General features: G+C 34.5%; 3 protein-coding genes across 5 annotated transcripts; 2 read left to right on the forward strand and 1 right to left on the reverse strand.

The window, feature by feature from the left end:
* Positions 1–325: 325 nt before the first annotated feature.
* On the reverse strand, positions 326–4,651 carry LOC143469734 (uncharacterized). 2 transcript variants are annotated; one of them, XM_076967542.1, is made up of 2 exons: positions 4,463–4,651; positions 326–3,908 (listed from the first exon to the last, which is right to left on the reverse strand). In XM_076967542.1, exon 2 carries the CDS (start codon positions 3,852–3,854, stop codon positions 1,506–1,508), a length of 2,349 nt encoding a protein of 782 aa, XP_076823657.1. In that variant the 5' UTR covers positions 3,855–3,908; positions 4,463–4,651; the 3' UTR covers positions 326–1,505. The 2 variants fall into 2 exon arrangements, with proteins under 2 accessions (XP_076823657.1, XP_076823656.1); XM_076967541.1 differs by having other exon boundaries at positions 4,311–4,651.
* Positions 4,652–7,089: 2,438 nt separating this feature from the next.
* LOC143469410 (transcription initiation factor IIB-like) lies at positions 7,090–11,500 on the forward strand. Of its 2 annotated transcripts, none has more exons than XM_076967098.1 (9): positions 7,090–7,233; positions 8,745–8,857; positions 9,501–9,666; positions 9,841–9,943; positions 10,027–10,142; positions 10,239–10,370; positions 10,459–10,566; positions 10,670–10,841; positions 10,915–11,500. In XM_076967098.1, exons 2-9 carry the CDS (start codon positions 8,847–8,849, stop codon positions 11,046–11,048), a joined length of 942 nt encoding a protein of 313 aa, XP_076823213.1. In that variant the 5' UTR covers positions 7,090–7,233; positions 8,745–8,846; the 3' UTR covers positions 11,049–11,500. The 2 variants fall into 2 exon arrangements, with proteins under 2 accessions (XP_076823213.1, XP_076823214.1); XM_076967099.1 differs by having other exon boundaries at positions 7,100–7,233; positions 8,717–8,857.
* Positions 11,501–12,231: 731 nt separating this feature from the next.
* On the forward strand, positions 12,232–21,529 carry LOC143469639 (whirlin-like). The gene is made up of 16 exons (XM_076967397.1): positions 12,232–12,420; positions 12,966–13,124; positions 13,470–13,594; positions 13,765–13,872; positions 14,066–14,278; positions 14,665–14,798; positions 15,198–15,325; positions 16,616–16,825; positions 16,914–17,039; positions 17,172–17,300; positions 17,483–17,596; positions 17,676–17,942; positions 18,687–19,699; positions 19,889–19,973; positions 20,069–20,248; positions 20,508–21,529. Exons 1-16 carry the CDS (start codon positions 12,301–12,303, stop codon positions 20,682–20,684), a joined length of 3,288 nt encoding a protein of 1,095 aa, XP_076823512.1. The 5' UTR covers positions 12,232–12,300; the 3' UTR covers positions 20,685–21,529.

The raw sequence follows: 21,529 nt of genomic DNA on the forward strand, positions 1-21,529 counted from the left end.
GGTAGTATATGATATGTAAAGTAAATATTTGTTTGTAACTATTTCCTTTGTTTTTAACAAAATTGTTTTTCATTTCAATACACATTGAAACGTTTATTGAAATAAACAGAAGTGACTAGATAGTGAATTAGAATTTTGACCTTTTGACGGCCAATTTGTCGTCGGTTAATTTGATCGCCGGCCAATTTATCGACGGTTAATTTGATCGCCGGCCAGTTTATGTCACAGTCAGTTTGTCTGCGGTCAATTTACGTCACGTTCAGTTGACCCCGGTGAGTTTGTTCGCGGCCACTTTCCCGCGGCCATATGTCGTGGAACCGGTAACAGTTACGGTACAAAAAAACATGCTTATTAAAAATTAATGAACCAAAGAAGTGGCAATAATACAATTGTGCTATAATCTGGTGATCGGTTATCACGGCCACAAACCCAAAGAACAGTTAACTTAAGCCTACTTAATCAAAGTAAATTAGTTGAAAAATATTCCACTTATAACAACATATAATTTTTCACAAAGATTATTGTAAACAATAAAAACAAGGTGAAACGCAGGATTAGGGGGAATGTTAGCAAACAGTAAAAATGCAGCGTATTAATGACATTAACAGCCTAAATAAAAAGTAACTTAAGCTTATAGTAGATCGCAAACCAAATGTTTGGATACAAAGGAATGGTTAATAGAAGAAACTTAACACAAAAAGAAAATTTATCCAAGAGACCGGATACCTGTTTCTGCTGCCAATCCATGGCACGATAAAGACCATGAAGGGCGATAAAAATGGGCTGGGCTGTGGTAAGCAGAAATAATAAACAACAAATTGCGTAACGGATGCTTTAACGCAATCATTGCGCTATGGCTTTTATGACAAACATTTTCCTTGAGTATAAATTGCATTTAACAATAGTGCATTGAATCGCCACATACTTTACTATAAATAAACGAAGTACAAAGCAAATAATTGATAAATACAGAAGTTATATAGTTGCATAATATTCAACAATTATAGCGTTCTAGTATTGTACCAAATTACTTAACGATGATTTAAATTTCTCTTTTAGAATACGATAAATTTAAAAGATCCTTGTTGCCCTTTCATCTTCGTTTAATACACCTAATTAAAATTATGCCTATCATATACATCCCGCCTCAGAGCAGACGGACTATTCTGATGTGCTGACCGTATTACATGCTTTGTTTCAATTAGTTGTGATTTGTCCAGTTTTAAGTTAGAAATGCTGTTTTTATAAAAAATCCTTGTATCAGCAACATGTACTGTCACAAACGCACCAAATATGTGTCGCATATGCTTTACGTTTATACACGATAAATTGCTCGAACAGATAATTACAGGGAAGAGTTTGTAACATAAATGATAATGAATGCATCCATGTCATATAACATCTCTCATTCGTCGACTACAGTCTATTATTCCTTCACCGGAGTTCAAAAGGTTAACGGCGCCGTGATCAATGTTTTCTATACAGTACTGGTTTTCAACGATTTGTTATAAGCAACAGTATAAGTCGAGGAAACGAATAAGATCATTAATATGATTTTCGCTGTGTACATGTAACGCATTGCGACTAAGATAAGGAAGGGACTCTTTGTATTGCTTCAGTTTGAATAAACACCTTCCGATGTAGAAGTCACAAATGTGATGAACATTATAATCATTTGAAGTCTCACGAACTTGTAAAAAATTAATTGCAGATTCTCTGTATTTTTCAAGTTTAAAGAGACATTTACCGATTTGAACCATGAATTTTATGTGGGAGACTTTGTTTCTATTGTCCTTAATCAAGTGCTGAAAGAATATTTCTTTAAGAATTTCCAGAACTTTGTTAAACTTTCCTGTCTTTATCATGCCATCGACATAATCTATAGTGTTTTCTTCATCCATCTTCGATAAGTAATAGACTTGAAGCCTAATAAGACCATCGGCAGCTCTTTGAAAGCAAAAACCCATTCTTTCTTCACGTGAGACTGCATCCAAAGAGTTTTCATATTCGTTTAATACTTTTTCACTAATATCACTCAAACCTGGAAACACCTTTCGAAACTGATCGATACAAAAAATAGCATATTGATAACCTCTCGACAGGAAATTGATATCTTCAAAATTTTTTGCAAGCGCTAAAAGTGCTTCTTCATTTTTATTGTACTGGAAATAGGTAGATAATATAAGAATTTGTACTAAAAAGTCCCAAGGTTTTTCATGGAAATCAATCTCCATATAATAGAATAGGTCTTTCGATAATTTTATGGATGTTTGATATAATCCAAGAGAAAAACAGATTGAAGAAGAGTACAAACTATTCATTTGAAATTCAAATTCTATGTTTGCACTGATGCCCTTTTCAGAAATTGTGTTTTGCAAAACGCAGGTAATAGTTAACTGATCAATAAGGCTTACTTCACCTACTGTTTCGATCAACTCCGTATTTGCATGTTGGTCGGCTATGTTGCACAATAAATCACTTTGTCTTCCCTTTTTCATGTAAATTTTTAAACGAATTTCGCATGCCACAGACACTGCATATTTAATTTTATGGGCAATATCGGGGGAAATTATTTGGTTATATAGCAAGGCATCGATAATATCAAAGCAAGATGCAAAATCAATTCCATACAAACCTCCCAAAGCAGCGATGAAGATAGTAATGCTTCGATAAATGGTTCGCTTTACATTGAGCTTCCCGGAAAAAATTCTGTTTGTCATGTGATCAATCACCAATAAATTTTTTTTATCTTCTTCAATTTGCTTGTTGATTGCAAATAATTGTTCTTCTTTGTTGTTGGTTCTTTGCCAAGACATCTTTTTTTTGACTTTGTCATTAAAGTTTTCATAAACATCTTTACTTCCTGATATAAATCTGGTTTTTGTTAAAATGTCAGCCAGATGATAACCTTGCTTCAAATTTTCTTTGCTGTCTAAATATTTTACCATATCATCTACGGGCTTGATTAGTTCAGTTTTCCAAGATTTCTTTTTTGTATTTTGTTGTCTTCCAAGTGGTGATTTGCATGCATGTGGCATCATGCCATCAAACGATATACCACTTTTCGTGTATGCATCAAAAAACCAATCTTCTCCATCACCATAAAAGTCGTTTAAAGAAGGGATGGCAACGCTAGGTAGAATTGTTTCACCAAGACAAATCAAAATGGTTTGAAATATTACTGTGAACCACCGAAAATATTCCAGAATACCATCATATTTTGTCTTTTTCTGAGCGTCTGTCTCCAAAACTATTACACATTCAAAATCAGAGTAAGGTGTAACCTCTTTTCTAGCGATAGAACCCATACCAACTACAGCAAAGTCACATGGTTCCGGAGGATCACCCATAATGTTTGAACATTCATTCGATACGTAGTCCATGATAGTAGAATAAGTTTCCGTGATTTCATTTTGAATGCTTTGAATATCATTAATCTTATGTCGTTCAGCTTGAAATTTCTCGTCTTCTAAAAATTCTTCAGTGATACGAACCACCGGTTGTAGGATTGAGTCAGTTCTCATTCTCATTTTCTTCACCATTGCTTTTACAATTTTTGCAATATTAATAATATTTGCATTCTCATTACACGCTTCTGCTTCTTCTAGTATGATTTTACAAAGTTTTTTCAGATCTGTTTCAATCTCAACGGTATTGTTTGAAGTTCTAATTAAAGCTGCATTGAACAATGCAGCACTTTGAATTAAGCTAACTTTGTCGTGCCTTCGCTCTCTGTAAAGTAAACCTAGCTTGTGAAGAAAATTTGCAGATTTGGTAATGTTAACTTCCTTTCCGTTTGAGTCGCAACTTTTTTTTAATTTTTCTGCCAGAAGATGTTCTTCTTCATCTAGCATGATTGATGCAGATGCCTAAATGTTGTTTTAAGATCTCACATTTGGTAGAACTTCCTACGACAACAATATAAAATTAATAACGTTATATCGTATGGTATGTCAATTATACCTGTACTGTGCACATTGTTTACTTTTTTATACTACTGTATTTTAAATAATTGTAAAACTTGTTCTGTTTAAGGGTTGTATAGATTCAAACTGTTAATCTAATAGTGTCACATTAACAGTCATTATTATGCAAGTTTTTTTAAATATAATTGTATTGCAATATAAGCAGGTTTTGTTCAGCGTAATAAATTTGTTTTTCACTTTTTTGGATCATTTGGCTTTTATTGTTACGTTGTTTAATCAGGCATAACCTTTTTAACGAGATAAACTTTTGCAAAACATAATAAACACTTCATACAACAATTTCAAAAATGTTTGATGCAAGCAAGAAATACGATTTAAACTTACCGTTGTAGGTCTATCCCTATGGTGAAATATGTGCAACCATACAAACGTCGAAAAGAGTTGAGTTAACGTTACACAGAAATTTCAATTTTTTGTTAGTTGTAATGAGTATTTTTAATAGAAAATACTTAAAAATGTCTATATCACGCGCTTACCGCAAGAGAGGGTCTAATGTTTCACAAACCAGAAGGTGTATTCAAGTAAAATTCGCTATTGTATCTTTATCAACGTACTAAGTTTTCAAAACATTTTATACATTTTTTTAATGCCATTTGTATTAACAAAATTAGAAAACTGGTTATCGCTATTTATCTGGAAGAGAAGGGTAAAACGTAAACAATAAAGTTATGTTTTTAATCTTATTTCCATAAACTCGTTGTAACTTAATGCTGACGTGACATGGTAAACGTTGTGGAGACCTGAAGGTCGCACTCGTGCACCCAAACAGAGCTACACCAATAAGGTTATACGGTTTGGATGTACCGAACCAGAGCCAAGTTTTACGTTGTTAGAAACGTACACAAAATACTACTTTATAGTGACGTTGCCGTGTTTGTTATATAGCGCATATACAAATGAGTAAGCAGGGTCAAAAGTTAAAAGAAAAGGTTTCAGCTTACGCAATTCCAGTTTTGTTTTTCTGCAAAAGATTATGCATCGGTCTGTTATGTATCATCAGTTTGTCAGTCTTTCCCTCTTATGAGTCAAAACACATGATATCACAGCTACAGTGACGTTGTGTTTTTACGGCAATTATAGATCCACAATATGACTTTATTTAGACATATATCAAGCTTGAAATTCCTAGATACACCGTTGTTTCTGTTCTTAACAACGCCTAATACTCACAATATACATATATCGTTTATATGCATCTTGTTAATATTAGTTATTTAAAATGTTCTTGTTAAACTTTTAACATTTTCAAACAGTTGCAAAAATGGGTACCCGTTTACCACATTGGGTATAAGCACACAATTTAGCTGTTCATTCTGTTATTTATATACAGTCACATGCTTTCGGCTTTGCCTTACTAAACGCACGGCACTAAAATTGCAAAGAAATAAACCTTGGACAAAGGGATCGAGCCTTACTAGCCTACATGAAAAACATCAAACTCATTTACAGCATAGGCCTATATACAGTGCGGGAAAGATTTGTATTGTTTGCTTTTAGCCTAATAACAGCCTAATTAGCGACAGAAGATAGAGAAAACAACTTTTAACGATGTTTGTTCAAATTGTAAATCTGATTGATGAATCTTATGCTATTTTGAGACAAAACGCGGTGAAGTCATGTTGGGCAAATCTGTGCATTGAATTTGCAAAAGTATTCAGACAATCAACAATTTCAGGTTCTAATTTCAAGACTTGCCAAATTATATTTCAACATAAATTTGTTATGGCTTAAGTACCTGATATAGGCCTTATGTTAATATTTCTGTTTCTAGTTGCGACTTTGTCACAATAAGACTGACCTTTGAAACCGTTCATTGACAGAATGATTGGATCTGGTTGAGCAAAACTATCAGTCCACTATAGTTTATAACAATGTTTAAGTTGGTCTTGATTGTTCTACCTTAGTATTAAGGTTTTCATGGTCGTCGACGGTCTCGATAAGGACGGTTGAGCATAATTGCACCCGCTCTAAAATTGGAGTCAAAAAAACAAGAGCGACGTACTAAACTACAAAGCCGTTTTCTGTAGGTTACCTCTGGAATTTGTTGATCCTCTCTTTGTAGAAGTTACTTTCTCTCACGCAAGTATAATTCAACTTCATCTGACTTCAGTAACTCATTCGCTCGACGCGACTTTATAGCCTCTTTTCTTTGCCTTTAGGATCACAACTCTTTCAATAAAAAATGACCTCACATTTGTATAGTAGTAGGTCTAAACAGATGAATAGACCGTGGCTGAATGTAATGATTGGGCTTCTGTTTACTTTTTCGTACGAAACGTCTATGCAAAACATATGATGACTACTGTGAATCTTGTATCACATCGTACTGTCGCTATGGTGCTCGTGGTACACAAGAAAAAAGAATTTCATGCTGTTAAAAGAAATATATGTTATTTAGATATTTATGACTTGATTATTCGTAAAGGCTGTTTGTGTGACATGTCCGTGAACGCTTTATATGGTTTACATTGTTTCAAGGCAATTAGATAAATCTAAATGCTTACCACGCTGTTTGCTTTACCCATAAATTTGTCAGTGCGCTAGTCGGTTAATTAGTGTCGTTGTTTTCAAGTTTAAGTATCTGTGCTGTAAGCTATCGAACTGTCAAAAAGTTAACTTTGGGAAGATGTTTGTCGGTCTATTAACCTATTTCGTTTGTCAAAGAACCAAGCAACACTAAATGGTAACGGCACATGGGTCATTTTTGAAATAAACATGTATGAAAGGGTCACTAGGTCATTTTTTGTTGCTGAAAGGGTCGTGGTACAAAAAGGTTTAAAACCACTGATCCAAACAAATGGGGTGAAACTCATAAATCATCACTGAATCGTATGTTGCATTTTAAAAAATTTTATGAACACAAATTAATTTATAAATCATATTTTATTATAATCAATTATTAGAGCTTTTCCTGTAGAAATTCTGAGTTTCAGTGGAAATTTGTAGCTGCAAGCAATTCCTTTAAAGTTACGTAAATTTTGATATTTTTTTGTTGTAAATTTCTAAAAACTTGTAATTTACAAATTTCTGTTGCTTTTCCTTTACCTTTCAGAAATGTTTTAAAATTCATAAATTGTCATTATATAGTATAATAGAGTGTCTATAAAAAAAACTTTTTCAGGTTAAAGGTCAACAAATTACGAAACAATAGTGTAATTTTGGTATAAATAGAAGTAAAGAAACCTGACGTGTTGTGATTTCATCCAAGGCTAGAAGTGTTGTTGTGGACGACCTTTTCCCAGTTGTGGTAAGTGGATAAAGATTGTTATGGCTGACGTTAGTAGGCTGCCAACGGTAGCCTAAAAGGTTTTGACTAATCGATCCGTTCCCACGCCAAGTTACCAAAAATTTTTCGTTCTTCCCCAATCTGATCTCCAACTTAGTATTTTAACACAGACTGTAGCCTGGCCTACCGTCTGGCGTCTGACCGCATTTCATAGCCTAGCCTATACCAGGACCATAAGCTAAGAATGAGATAACAGATTTTACAAGGTTCTGGTCACTTACTGATCGCTTAGCTTGATAATTTTAAATAAAGTATTCATGCATAACATTCTAGGTTAAACCTTTGTGCTGACATCAGTTGAGTACATCCTTAGGCTAGGCCTACATCAAATAACTAGAAACGATTAGCGATGGTGATGACATGATTAGTGATCCAGATGCTATATTAATTACATATGTCAAGCTTATCAGTAGTTCAATGTTGCCCGGATCATGGCTTGTAAAATACTTTACTTAGCCTATTTGATGTTTTGTTTTATTAAAAAGCAAAGCACAAAAGCAATTTTTTTGTATTCTAAATGAGTGACAATTTGTATTGACTCCTAAACAAGACGCTAAACGGACCATTTTTAGCCATGTTTTTTTCAAACATTTAGTAATCTTGCTTCATCGTAGCATCACTACAGTTACTTAAAATCTAGGCTAGCACATTTAAAGCTATTGTGGCATGGCTGTTTATTGTTTGTTTGTGAGCGTGTTTCTGTTATAATGTGCTATATCTTAAGCCTAGGTTAGCCCCTTACTTTTGACTCCGCACAGTAAATAGCGAGAAATAAACGACCTGATATGATTACAAAATGCATGAGGCGTTGCATCACATGTGGCGTGCAATTGTATTAGCAACCAAGCATTTTAAACATTCTTCAAAAGAAATATATACTCTGTGTCTTGGTTATACCATTGAAAACTGGAAGTGATACGGAAACGTTTATTTATGGAATATATATAAACACAATCCTATTGCCCATTTTAAATTGGTATTCTGGATTTAAATAAATCAGGATTAGAATCCTTTGGATTCAGTATTCTGAATTTCCCATCCCTAGTCATAGACAGAGAAGGCATTAAGCTTTTGAAAACAAACCATTTCCTGTTCTCATCCTCGAGTTTCATCTAAGTTGCTAGAAATGTAAGCCACCGAAGCTTTGCAATTACCAATGTATTTTCAGTAGTGCATTAAGCATCGCTTAAAGAGAAATGTGGCTCCACTGATATGATGGTCAAATTTTCTCTGTACATATGCAATTATGGTGTCACCACCTTTGGTTTGTCTCATTAGTATTAGAGATTCGTATACTCTGCTGGCACTATCTTTGTCAGCATTGAAATGTTTAAAGACCAAACTGAAAAATTGTATTACTCTCTATTTGCAAATGTTTATGTTAGCTTCACTGCACTATTACTGCTTAAAGCAGTTAGCTTAAATAACTGTATTTTGTATTTAGCTACTGCTATGTTCCTGTATGTTGTCAGTGTCATCATTTGATAACCAGTGATTTGCAAGAAACATTCTGTTTCCAAGACATACCGGTCTATCATTTTCTTAATTTGAGATTCACTCTACAATATTTTGAAATGGCTGCAAGGTATGTGAATAAAACTGAAGGTTGCATGCAACTTGTGATGAGGAAGTTTGTAGGAGTATTAGGATAATAGCATTAGCAGTAAAATTTATGTGTTTGCTTGTTTTGATTTTGTAAATACCTTTTTATATGGTCTACCATACATGTCAACTTGGGTTTCAAGGATATTTTAAATAATACTGTATTTGACATGAAACCTTTCATACAGGCTATAACATCACACCGAGTTAGTTACTGTTTCAAATGGAAATTTGCATTGAATAATGCAGTGTTGCAAATCATTTATTCAAATCTTTACTGAAAACTGACACAATTGCTAAAAAATAGAAAACTTTTAAACAGTTGATTAACTTTCTACCCTTTTTATAAGTATGTTGTGAAAGTAAACCATCATCATAATGAAATAAAAAAATCAGGATGTTGGATGGCACTCTAGGGTGAACTTTTGTTTTTAATTAGCTTACATAAGCTGTCGCAGGCGTCAGCTTGCTTCATCAGGTGTACTAAAAGATGATCAATCATAGTGATAATGGTTACTGATGATCACGATTATTATAATATTCATAGTACTCCATGTTGGACCACATGTTGTAGCAATTTAACCATTTACTGTCAGATGTACTAGTATTTTCTTCCATCTATTCAGAAACCATCTTCACCAGGTCCACTGCCCACAACATCCCGATGCTCCTCTTGTTGAGGATTATCGAGCAGGTGATATGATTTGTCCAGAATGCGGCTTGGTTGTTGGAGATCGCACCATTGATGTTGGTTCAGAATGGAGAACCTTTTCAAATGACAAAGACTCCAAGGTTTTACAGCAGTTGTTCTTAATCGCATGTAGCATGTTTTCCATGGCTGATTGTCTGAAATTTTATGAACAATATGTATTAATTCTGAGATTACTGTAGTTTTAAATAGGTTTCTGGTATATGAGTAATTTGCAAAGTTCAAGTTTAGGGTTTGTAAAGAATGTGTTGCTGTAGGATATGTCACGTGTTGGAGATTCACAAAATCCTTTGCTTTCTGGAAGTGATCTTTCTACAATAATTGAACGCCCAACAGGTCCACCAGGGTCAGCAGACAATGGTAATATTTATTTACAATCAAAGTCACCATCTTATCTGATGTGTAGTGTTGCTTTGGATAAAAGGAATCTTTCATTATTGCAGGTTATTCGCAGTTTTCCAGTCGAAAAACGATGTCAAACAGTGATCGTGTTCTCATCCATGCTTTTCGAGAAATATCATCAATGTCTGATAGAATTAACTTACCTAAAAATATTGTGGTAAGTTGTGGCCTGGCTAAACGTAAAATTTTAATATTTTTAAGTGATGTAATGATAAAGAACGGGTGATTTATGTTGCTTTTTATATATTCTTAGGATCGATCAAATAAGCTTTTTAAACAAGTTTATGAATCGAAGAGTTTAAAAGGAAGGTCCAATGATGCAATATCAGCTGCATGTCTGTATATCGCCTGTCGTCAAGAAGGCGTTCCACGCACGTTCAAGGAGGTTTATTTTTTGTGTATATGATTGGAATCTTTTCTACTTAATGATATTATCTTACATAACATTGCTGGTTTATTGTCATTGCTCATAGATCTGCGCGATTTCAAGAATATCTAAAAAAGAGATTGGACGATCTTTCAAGCTTATTGTGAAAAACCTCGAGACCAACGTTGACGTCATCACGTCAGGAGATTTCATGGTAATGGCTTCACGTTTTCTCCACTTGCTTAACGTGTTTGTTGTGAATCTTCGTCACACACGCAACTAAGCAATCAAAATTTTACATTTTGCCTCCTTTGCAGTCAAGGTTTTGTTCCAATTTGTCCTTACCAACGTACGTACAAACAGCTGCAACCTACATCGCAAAAAAAGCTGTAGACGCTGATTTGGTCTCTGGCAGAAGCCCGATATCTATTGCTGCGGCCGCAATCTACATGGCTTCTCAGGCTTCAAAGGACAAGAAGTCCCAGAAAGGTTTGTTTGGAGAAAACGTCTTAAATAGTCAATCTTCAAATCGATTACTCTCTGCCTTCATTTGTTTTTTCAGAAATCAGCGACATTGCTGGAGTTGCTGAAGCTACTATACGTCATTCGTATAAGCTCATGCATCCACAGGCCGGTAAACTCTTTCCCGAAAACTTTAATTTCCACACGCCGATTTCACAACTGCCCACGTTTTAGTTTATCTCGTATTTTACACTATAACATTTGTAAGGCAAATGAAATTAGGTGAACTTTGTTCTTGTATTACTTTTGTTACGTAATACGCCTCTTGTTACTCTTGCGTGCGTATTAATGCATAAACAATGTGTTTTTGCCAGGTATTAAAGAGCAAAAAAATTAGTTTTTCGTTTGTTGAAATGACATACATTCGTGTATGATATCTACATACTAAAACATGTGTCTAGTACTACATCAACATTGTCCGCATTGTTGAATGCTACTTTGTCAAAGTTATTTTACAGATGTAAATGTGATTTGTATTTACTATTTAGTCATACATAAACATAACCTTGATTTGACTTGTTCAGTTAATATTGCACTGATCACTTGCTACCAATAGTTAAATTTCGTGAAAAATTTTAACCAGAAAGGTTGCTTGAAATCATTAAATAAAATATTGCTTAAATAAATGCTTTGATTATATTCTCAGTTCGTATTAGTTATGTCGTGCCAAAACTACCAGGTCTCACGATAAACATTTCGATATGACGATACCGTATTAAGTTAGATTCTGGCCATCTTGCTATAAATTATTTCCGCTGGTTGGCGTCAAAGAGTGGGTCGCGTAGTTGCATGACGCTTTTGAGTAGTATTGTGCCTTTAGCCCAGTGTGGAAGTGTTAAATGTTATCAAAAGCACACACGTATGACAGAGATCGAGCTGTGGCTGCTTTATGATGATTGCACTCAGGTTATTATCATGCCTGCATGCCGGGATAAGTGTATTGGTATACCGGTTACAGACACCAGGCAGTACTACTGTTACCAGTTTACCGTCAACAGGTCAGAACATTGTACAGAGGTAGGCCTATTTAGTAGCGCACTAGTTTGTCTGGGATATCTGTGTTCTTAACCATTTTTGAGAATACAAATTTGGATTTTTGTGTAAATCCAAACGCAAATCTGCTAAATTTTACTCGATGACCTTAACCAAAGTATATACTTGAAAAGGTTGGAAAGTGTGCTTAAACTTGTCACCTTGTAAAAGATTCAGCCCTAATCCGTCAGCAATATTCATATTTGAGAGATTAAATTTGGATTTTTATAAAGTATGAAACTGCTCATTTAGTCGTTTATTTATTGCCTTCACTGTGTTATTGTAAATTATCCATATTCCAGTCTTTTTTCTGTTTATAGTCTTTAGATATTTTTATCATAGACTGTTTGGCTTATACTTATGGCTGTATTTGTATTGTTTGCTTTCGACTTTTATGTCAATAAAGATGGCATTTTATAAGACCACAAGTACTTGGAGCAGCCAAAATCCCAGCACTTCAAGCGATCAAGGCTCATATAAACGTGCAGTTAATGTTAATGTTTATAACTTACAGGTAAGTTTTTGCATTTTATTATAAACATATCACTATGCTCTGTGCAGACGTTTTTTTGGCTTTAAGCATACTATTTAAACCAATGAAAATGTGTAAGACGTCACATTGTTCCTCTTCAGACTTAAATTTGCAGTTTAGAAAATTGATTCCTTATGATACATGCACATCTTTTGTTTCAAGTTAATGAAACCGAAACGTTAAATTTCTGAAGTCAGTTTCTTGTTTTGTTTCTACACATGAAGCAAGCTAGATAAAACTTGTAATGCTTCTGCTTGCAGTGCAGTACTTTGAGAAATAAAAAAAAACTTTAGTTTGAAAATTTGCTTTTTTGTGTATTTATATCAGCTAATGTCATTATTTGCAAGCAAGCCTTTTCGCTGAAAAATTTTGCAACCATTAATTTGTTTTTAGATATTCTTTGGATATTGATATCATGTCAACTTGACATTTGATTATTGTTGAAAGTGTTTATAAATCAATTTCTTTTTATATATACTGTGTAGTTTATGAAAATTTTTGGGCAAATTTTATGTCTTTGCATGTAGACCGCTCTGCGAAAATTACTCACAAAAGAAGAGCAAGATGATGTCACGCATATACTGAGCTGTTACCATGTCAACAGAAATGTATATTATCTTGCTGAATCTATTAAAAGCATTTTGGATACTCAAAAGAAAAAAGCATTAATCCCTCTTTTAAAGCAAGTATGTCTGCATTTATTTATACTACCATTATAAACATATTTTTAAATAAGCAGTTGTTATATTTTATTTGTTTTGCTCTCATGTTTGGAGCGACAGCATTTAGAAACTTTGAAATTGGATTATTTTTCCAATCCCAGTTGCTACTGTTCACTAGTACTGAAAATAGCCAGAAAATAGCTTCTATACCCACCTGACAACTAGTAGAAGTTTTTTTTTACCATCCATATGATTTTTTCATAATAATATTGTTATGACTTATGATTCCTTGGATGAGAGTTATACAGTAATTGCTGTTATGCTGTATAAATTTTTTAATTTATGTTTATTGTAGTTTTTTTTGCAAAGGTCATACCAGCAGCTGATAGACCAGGATTTGATCAGTTTACATGTGAGAGTACATACATCAGTAAAACACCACCAAGACGAGGAAGCAACATATCACACCAGCGAACTGTTGATTCGGGCATTGGGTAATACAGAAATGATTTTACTACATACTGTATCTATTCCTTCTGGGAGATTAGGCTCTTTTGCTTGTACCTTTTCAGCCTATCAATCCTCCTGTGAAACACATAGTAACTTCTTCATTCTCATCCGAAACATATTTGGCCAAATATACATCATTTATATTTTTATTTAGTTCAAGCAGTGCTGGGCGAAGTGAAATTCAAACATCTTATCAAAGTAATCGGCCATATAATCCCCCTCCACCACGACCACACAGATCTTCGAGTCTCTCTGACCTTAGGTAACTTGAAGTTTTTACTCAGCTAATGAAATATTTTATAACTGCATACTAGCCAAATACGTAGTTGTGTACGGATGTAGTTGATTTTTGTTTAGTTATTGCTAATTTGTCCTTAAAATTTAAACTGCATTTTGTGTCTATATACGTGCATTTTAACATATAATATTGTCTATTGTATATTGTTCACTTTTAGCCGCAACTCATCAGAGAAGAGTTTTAAGAGATTTTCAGCTGGAAACTTCGGGTCAGCTGTGCGAAGGAAAGTAAAAGCTGTACTGACCAGGCGTGGTTCTTCTTCTAGTGTTGAATTGAAGTCTTCTATTCAAAGAAGACATGGCTCAGAGTCACAGCTTCATAAAGTTGGAAAAAGCATTGGTGGTGGCGGCGATTACATGCAGAACAATGGGTATGTATTGAATTCAGATGGTTTCTTATGTGGTGCAAGGTTGGCTTGTTTACTATACTTCTAAAGAAAAATGTTATCATTAATTTACAAAACATGTTAGATGAAAAAAGATTTGTCAAATATTTTTTTTGCTTTATTTTGAACTGTTTATGAGAGCTTTTTTACTGCAAGGTTTTGGCATGGGGTAAACACATTTAAAATAGCCACTTGATCTCTGCTTGTTTACTACTAGGTAACATAACAAGTTTCCTCATGTTGTTGTTTTAAAAGTTGTAATAATCAGAGGCTTATTAAAATTGTGTATAGTACCTCCAAAAAAATGCAACCAGCATGCAGTTTTGCAAATTATACAGACAGTAATAATTTATGTCACGACTTGTGTTTAGATTTACTTCAGGCAGCGAAACATTGTCACATGCAGGGAAAACTGCACAAGATGATGTCATATACATAAAGCTTCGTCAAAACAAACATCAAGAATTAGGTTTCATGATTGGTGGTGGTGCTGAAGTGGGAACAGGTATTGGCCTACTGCTTTATTCACATTAATGTAGTGTTACTTTGTTCACAAAATATGTCTCAGTTTTTCCTATTTAAATGTAAACATGCAAATTATATTGTTACAGGCCTGTAGACACATAATAGAATATCCTATTTGTTTTTTATATGTTTTGGCACGTGTCAAATATTTAAGCATACTTTTACTCAAAAAGTAGCTTATGTTGTGCGAATGAAGTTAGGAGTAATTTAGAATGGGTACTGTTAAAGCTAAAGAAAGCTACTGGTGCATAAACTAGTATTATTAGATTGTGATTTGGGAAACAACATTCGCAAAAAAGCTCAAATATGTATGATATACTCGTTTATAGCACATGTAGGCGTATACCATTTATTCTTAATTGCCTGATTTTTTCTAAAGATATATTTGTATCACAAGTGGACCACAACTCAGCAGCAAGTAAAGCAGGCTTGAGGGAGGGAGATGTGCTTGTTAAAGTTAACAATACGGCCTTAAATTCACGGATATCACATGAAAAAGCAGCTGCTGTAAGTGTTTTCTTAACGTTTTTGAGGAAATAGTTCACATATTTCTCAAGTACATCGATGCCAAACTGTAACTGCTTCACTTTCTTATATTAAAGTGTGTATGACATAAATAAATATGAACGGCTAAGGTTTGTAGCTTGCAGTACCTACCACAATCCTTTTTTCTACACCACACTTATAATAGTGTTGTTATTTGGTTAAATAGATCTTGAGTTATTTGTATACATTACATAATGTATTTACAAAGAAAAACACAATGCACCATTATTCTCTTCACTGAAATGAAAAAATAAAGATTGAATAATTTACAATAAAGCCAGTGCTAAAATTCTTTATCATACATAAACTCCTTGCCCATAATGATCATCTACTCATTTTAAATATTGATGAGCTCTAGTGAAAGGAGATAGCAAAGGCATTCATGACTATTACAAAAATGCAGTCAGACTGCAGTCTTCTGTTTGTTTTCTCTCCATTTATTCTGAAGTGGCTGTAATTGAATCATTTATACCAGTTGGTGCTGTCTTGCATAAATTTGCGTTATCGGTTTTAAAATGAGTAAGCATGTTGTTGTAGCCTTGTAGGTACTTGGACCAAAATGTTACAGCAGTGTTATTGAAAAAGTTCTTTATAAGATATCATTGCAATTTCATTTAGACTATATCATAAAAAACTTTCTTTTTTACTAGTAAATACATTCATGTCCGTCAAATTTAAACATGAGTTTTTAACTTGGTTATTGAATACGTACAGTTTATACTGGTAAGTAAAGGTTGTTAATTTGCTTGTTAAACTGGAGCCACTACATCCCATATCTATAGTGTAAGTTAGTGCATTTTTTTCTCTGGTCTATTCCATTCTTTGTTACTTGAAGTGCTTGATACTCCAACACACTTCAGAGTTAAGGGTAGTTGAGGATAATTGGTGTATTTTCATTTTTGGGGTTTACACATTTGTGGCTTGTTGGAAACACTGTTAAAGCTCTTAGTTACACACAAATTCAAATTCTTGGACAAGAAGGTTTTTCCATGCCACAATATAGTGTTGCAACTTTTTGGGTATTTTTTCTATGTTATGTAAAATTAATGCTCAAGGATACATAAACAAATAAAACTTTTGTATACCATACTGCAATATGAATATTCTGTAATTTGCACAATATACTACGGTATCGTACCAACTCTTTACAATGACTGATGTAGTAACTACGTCAACCTCATACATTACATTTGGTATGTGAATGTATTGATACAGTTATTAACTTGAACCAACTACATTTTACGCATTTAGGTTTTAAAGTCCAAAAGCAATTTGGTGTTGCACGTAAAACCATCTGGTGTGCAAGATTTTATGCTTAATCGAAGAAGTTTGTCTTGGATGGACATGCATGGACGGCCTGCTTCACCACCACGAGAAAAAAACTCAAATGATCCAGCCTCCAAAACTCCTTTGGACAACAAGAGAAGTAGTTTGCGTCTTCTCTCTGCTGGTGAAAGGAAGGTATGAAAATTTCTGGTTTTCCATGTGGTGTGAAAACTCCTGCATTTTGCAGGTTATATCGTACAAATTAAAATGTATTACCCTACAGGTGCAAATGGTAGTCAAGCCTAAACAAAGTCTTGGCCTTATGATCAGGGGTGGTTCTGAGTACGGTCTTGGCGTTTATGTCACCGGTGTTGATGACAATTCAGCTGCTGAAAATGCTGGTCTCAAAGTGAGTAACATACGCAGCTGCATGTTCTAATTATTTACTTATTCTCGTTCTTCCACGTTTTTATGCTGCATTGTGAGTGCACCATACCAGAATTTGTTTTTAAGAGATACATAATTTTTTATTTTATTCAAGCCTGGTGATGAAATATTGGAAGTAAACGGCATCCATCTCGAAGGTGCTACGCATGCTGAAGTAGTGAAGATTATTAAATCAAGTCGTATCCTTATCATGACCGTCAGATATGTGGGACGTATTCCTCAGGTTGGCTACTTTTTTTTCTAATTTCTTCGTACCCATTGACATGTCATCTATTGTATTATATTTACAATGTCAGGTACAGTGAAGAAGTGCTGTCACAAGAAATATACATTATGCCTCTTTCTACATTCCTTTTTTATGTATTGCATGTAATTCTCAAATATTTTGTGATTAATTCTTCAAAGAATCAACTTATTGCTCCACGAATGATGGATGACAGACTATCAGTCTTCAGCAGTGCCACAGGAAAAGCTACGATTAATATGTCGGCAGAAAGAGTAAAGCAAAATGGTGTGCGGGTGGGGACATTTTTTCCAAGTTATTTATAACGACATAACATTGCAAATGACTATAACCATCAGAAATTGCTATACACAGTCCACATTTCAACGGAAAATGATGAGCACCAAGCAAATGATTTTACCAAACATGCACGCAAGATCCCCAACACATCTTGCAGCAGCCAAGATATCTTCGATGATGGCAACATTGGAAGAATCACTTCTTGCTTCTCCAGTCTGGATGGCTCTTACTGATAGCGCAAGGCACACTCTTCGCTATTACGTGCGCGAGTACACAACTGGACACGTCACTCCTGATGGACTGGTCTTGGCTTTGTCAGAAATATTAGATAACACTGAAAAGGTAACTAAACATCTGGCAAAACGTGTACGTAGTTTTTGGGTAATGTCAATGTTTTCTTCCTATGCCCAGGCCAGAGCTGATGCCATTCCATTTGTTTGTAAAGATACAAAAGTCATTTTCCATTGCTTGTAATACTCGTTGTGTTGTATATTTAAAAACTACAATGCTGTCACATCTATGATTATTAAGCTGATGGTGGCTGAACCGTGTTAACCCAATATATAGTAAAATGTAAAACAGAATATAAGGTGACACTCTATAGGCTTAACTTTTATTTTTAATTCTCCTACACGAGCTTTTGCAAGCATAAGTTTGCTTCGTCAGGTGTATACTAATAATTGCTTTATCAGGTGTATACATCTTTTAGTGTGCACTTGATGAAGCAAGTTTATGTTTGCGAAAGCTTGCATAGGAGAATTAAAGATTGGAAAGAAATCCCTCAGAGTGCCACTTTATATCCTGTTTTTATATTTTGCTATAGTTATTAAGTTGTATTAGGCATAAAAACATTTAATTTTTTAGCGTGTTATACCAGTTGTGCTTGCACCAGTGTGAATATGCTTTTCATGAGTAATTATACATCCAGTATTTAGTAAGGATGGGATCAATTTCCTGATTTGGTCCAAACCTAAGCTAGGCATATACCCGTTTATGGCAGCAATGTGTGAATTGTTTTATGCTGCTCAGCAGCAAATGTTATATTGAATGTTTTTATCTGTAATAAATTGAGTTATGTATTTGCAGTTTTCATTAACATCAGCTGTTCGTGAGTGTATTATGGAGAAGGATTTGGACAGATTTGATGTTCTTGTTTTGCGAAGAGAAATCGATGCCTTGAAAAATCAAAATCAGCAACCATCTTGTAGTGATTCCAACTCTTTGGGAACTAAATCCATGAATAGCAGCCTAAAATCAGAAGATAACTCTACTTTAGACCCTGTTGCTTCCATCCAGCCATCTCCTGTGAATGGCCTGCCAGGTACTGGTCCAAAACATGTTGAAGAAAATGACTCTTGTCAGATTGACCTACACTCCACACCAAATGAATCTTTTGCTAACCACTCCCTAACAAATGGTTCAAAAATATCACCTGTGAAGCCTACCCAGGGTCCACCACCACCACCTCCTGCTGCATTTGCTAAGACATCTCCGGTGAAACCAAAGCGTTCCTCCTTGATTAAACCCATTACTAAAACTGATGAAACAAAAGATGGCGACCAAGAATTCACACCAGTTGAGAAAGATGTTGGGGTAACATCAAACAGTAATCCAGGCACTCCTCTTTCAGATGAGGAAGAGCGCTGTCAGAGCCCTTTCAGTTTTGCTTTAGAGAAGCACAGATCGTCAAATTCTGGACGCATAAAAGCTGCAAACAAAACTCATGCACCTATGCCAGAAGCAGAATTTTTCCAAGAACCACAAGAGCAAAAGCAGAATGATTCCCCACCGTCCCCGGTTTACGCAGCAGTAATCAAACCCGTAAGGAATCCCAGCATAAAATTTAAGAAGAAAGCGCAAAGTAACACCACTTTCACAGCATTTATCCCCCAAGATTTATCTAAAAACTTAGAGGAAATCCCACCACCAAGTTCTGAAACAGTCTCGTCGTCCAGCTCGCTAAATGAATCAAGTGAATCCTTAGTTCCACCTCCATTAAAAATAACATTGCGACCAACCACATTTGGATCCTATATAAATGAAAAGATAAAAAACACACACTGTTACCCTATAAAAGTTGATGTTCACCAAAACCCAAGGTTTGTAAACTTTCTTTAGCTATGCTTTAAAACTTGATTTCATAGTTTTGCCTTTTACGTGTTTTACCATGAAAAACTGATTGCCTTTGGTAAAAGTGGTGACGAAGCAATGAAGATATAGCCTACTGGTACCAATATTTTGGTGTCAGATATCAAGTTTTTTATTATTCCATGTCTTTCTGTATTTAGTGTCAAAGATACAACCCATAAACTGTTTAAACCCAAACCTCCTTCAACTCCAAAAGAAAAATATTGGCCATATTGCAACACTAAGGTAAAAGTGTGATATTTTTGCTTTAAGGGATACATGAGAAATGAATGTGGCAAACAAGACAAGACCTAATTTGTGGTTGTCCGACTGATTTACAGTTAGAAAGATTTGATACAGAAGACTCGTCTGATGAAAATGATTCATCCAAGCATCCTTGCTTAGATGAAGATGTGGAAACACAAAAAGTAGTTATTTTCCGAACTGCTACAACATTAGGCCTCACAATTGAAGGTGGTGCAGGCACGAAGCAGCCTCTGCCAAGAGTACTGAGTGTACAGGTTGGTAGAAATGGTTTTATTCAATTCATAAAACTTGTACAACAAGTATCAAAAACATACCGTATAAGATGTACAACTTTCAGTGACATGAGCTTGTTATAGTTGTAATTCTTCTTAGTAATTTTTTAGTTTAGCTTATTTTAGTCAAAAATGTATTATAGATGCTGCAAAATAGTATAAGTTCAAGACGCTAGAGTCTAGACTATTTATTAGCGACTGACTAAAATTCAACAATAATATGCTACACTTTTGCATATAGCCTGGAAGCTGTGCTCAAATGTGCGGTCGCATCAAGCTTGGTCATGTGATTCATGAAGTCAATGGCAAAAAGCTTAATGGTATGAACCACAAAAATGTAGTACGGACGATTGCGATTGCTTTCAAAGAGAAGAACCGAGATTCAATTGAATTAATACTGAGTGGACCTTACTACTAGTTACAATGGTTGTCTTTTGTCTGCTAGATACTGACATTAAAATATTTGTAGTAATTGTAAAAGCTTGGTATGACATCAAAACCTGTGTCAAAATCATGCATTTTAGTCAGATTTAATTTTTAGAATTTCTGTAATATTTCTCTAATAGTTCTTTATGGTTGCATTTATACGAGTACTTGCTAAACAAATAAATACTCGTGTGTGATGATTTCAAAATGTTCCCATTCAGTTTTGTCACTGCCTTTTTGCTGCTTTATTTGTACTCAATCATGTATTTACTGATACCACCAACTGCTATGTTACAACCATTCTAGAAATACAACGTTGAACGAAAATATTTTTTTAGACCTATTTTATGTAGCCTAAAGCAATCATCGTTAGACATTACTCAAGTGGTATTTTACCTTTATGTTTTACTCTTTTTGCACATTGCGTTATCATTCTATGACGACCTTGGTTTATATTTTAGCATTTTATTCACTGCTTTTTCCAGTGTTCATCTATTTTACCTAACTTGGATTCGGCAATTTAGCTGCTGATATCTTACCTGTGACAGATGTACTGTGAAACAACGTTATTGTACGTTCAAATTTTGTTTACATCATGTTGTAAATATTTTATGCGATATTGCTCAGTTCCAAAGAACTTGTATTTTTGAATAGTTAGTACTGTGGTGATTTTAGATGGTTGGTAAAAACGTTTCCGCTGCTTATTGTGTCAATTACCGCACTAGTACCGATTCCAAATATCTGTGCTTAAATTGCCTCGTTGTGTTTCACTGACAGACAAACTGTATGTAAACAAAAGTGTAAATCTGAAAAAGCTAATAAAATGTGTTGTTTATA

The sequence above is a fragment of the Clavelina lepadiformis genome, chromosome 8 (assembly GCF_947623445.1).
Source record: "Clavelina lepadiformis chromosome 8, kaClaLepa1.1, whole genome shotgun sequence".
In the NCBI taxonomy this organism is placed as follows: Eukaryota; Metazoa; Chordata; class Ascidiacea; order Aplousobranchia; family Clavelinidae; genus Clavelina; species Clavelina lepadiformis.

Coding starts and splice junctions, on each gene's coding strand:
- LOC143469734 (XM_076967542.1), bottom strand. CDS start 3,854: ATGCTAGATGAAGAAGAACATCTTCTGGCAGAAAAATTAAAAAAAAGT.
- LOC143469410 (XM_076967098.1), top strand. Junction 10,371..10,458: donor TTCCACGCACGTTCAAGGAG/GTTTATTTTTTG, acceptor CATTGCTCATAG/ATCTGCGCGATTTCAAGAAT. Junction 10,567..10,669: donor TCACGTCAGGAGATTTCATG/GTAATGGCTTCA, acceptor CCTCCTTTGCAG/TCAAGGTTTTGTTCCAATTT.
- LOC143469639 (XM_076967397.1), top strand. CDS start 12,301: ATGTCAATAAAGATGGCATTTTATAAGACCACAAGTACTTGGAGCAGC. Junction 17,301..17,482: donor ATGTGGGACGTATTCCTCAG/GTTGGCTACTTT, acceptor AATTCTTCAAAG/AATCAACTTATTGCTCCACG. Junction 19,700..19,888: donor GATGTTCACCAAAACCCAAG/GTTTGTAAACTT, acceptor TTCTGTATTTAG/TGTCAAAGATACAACCCATA.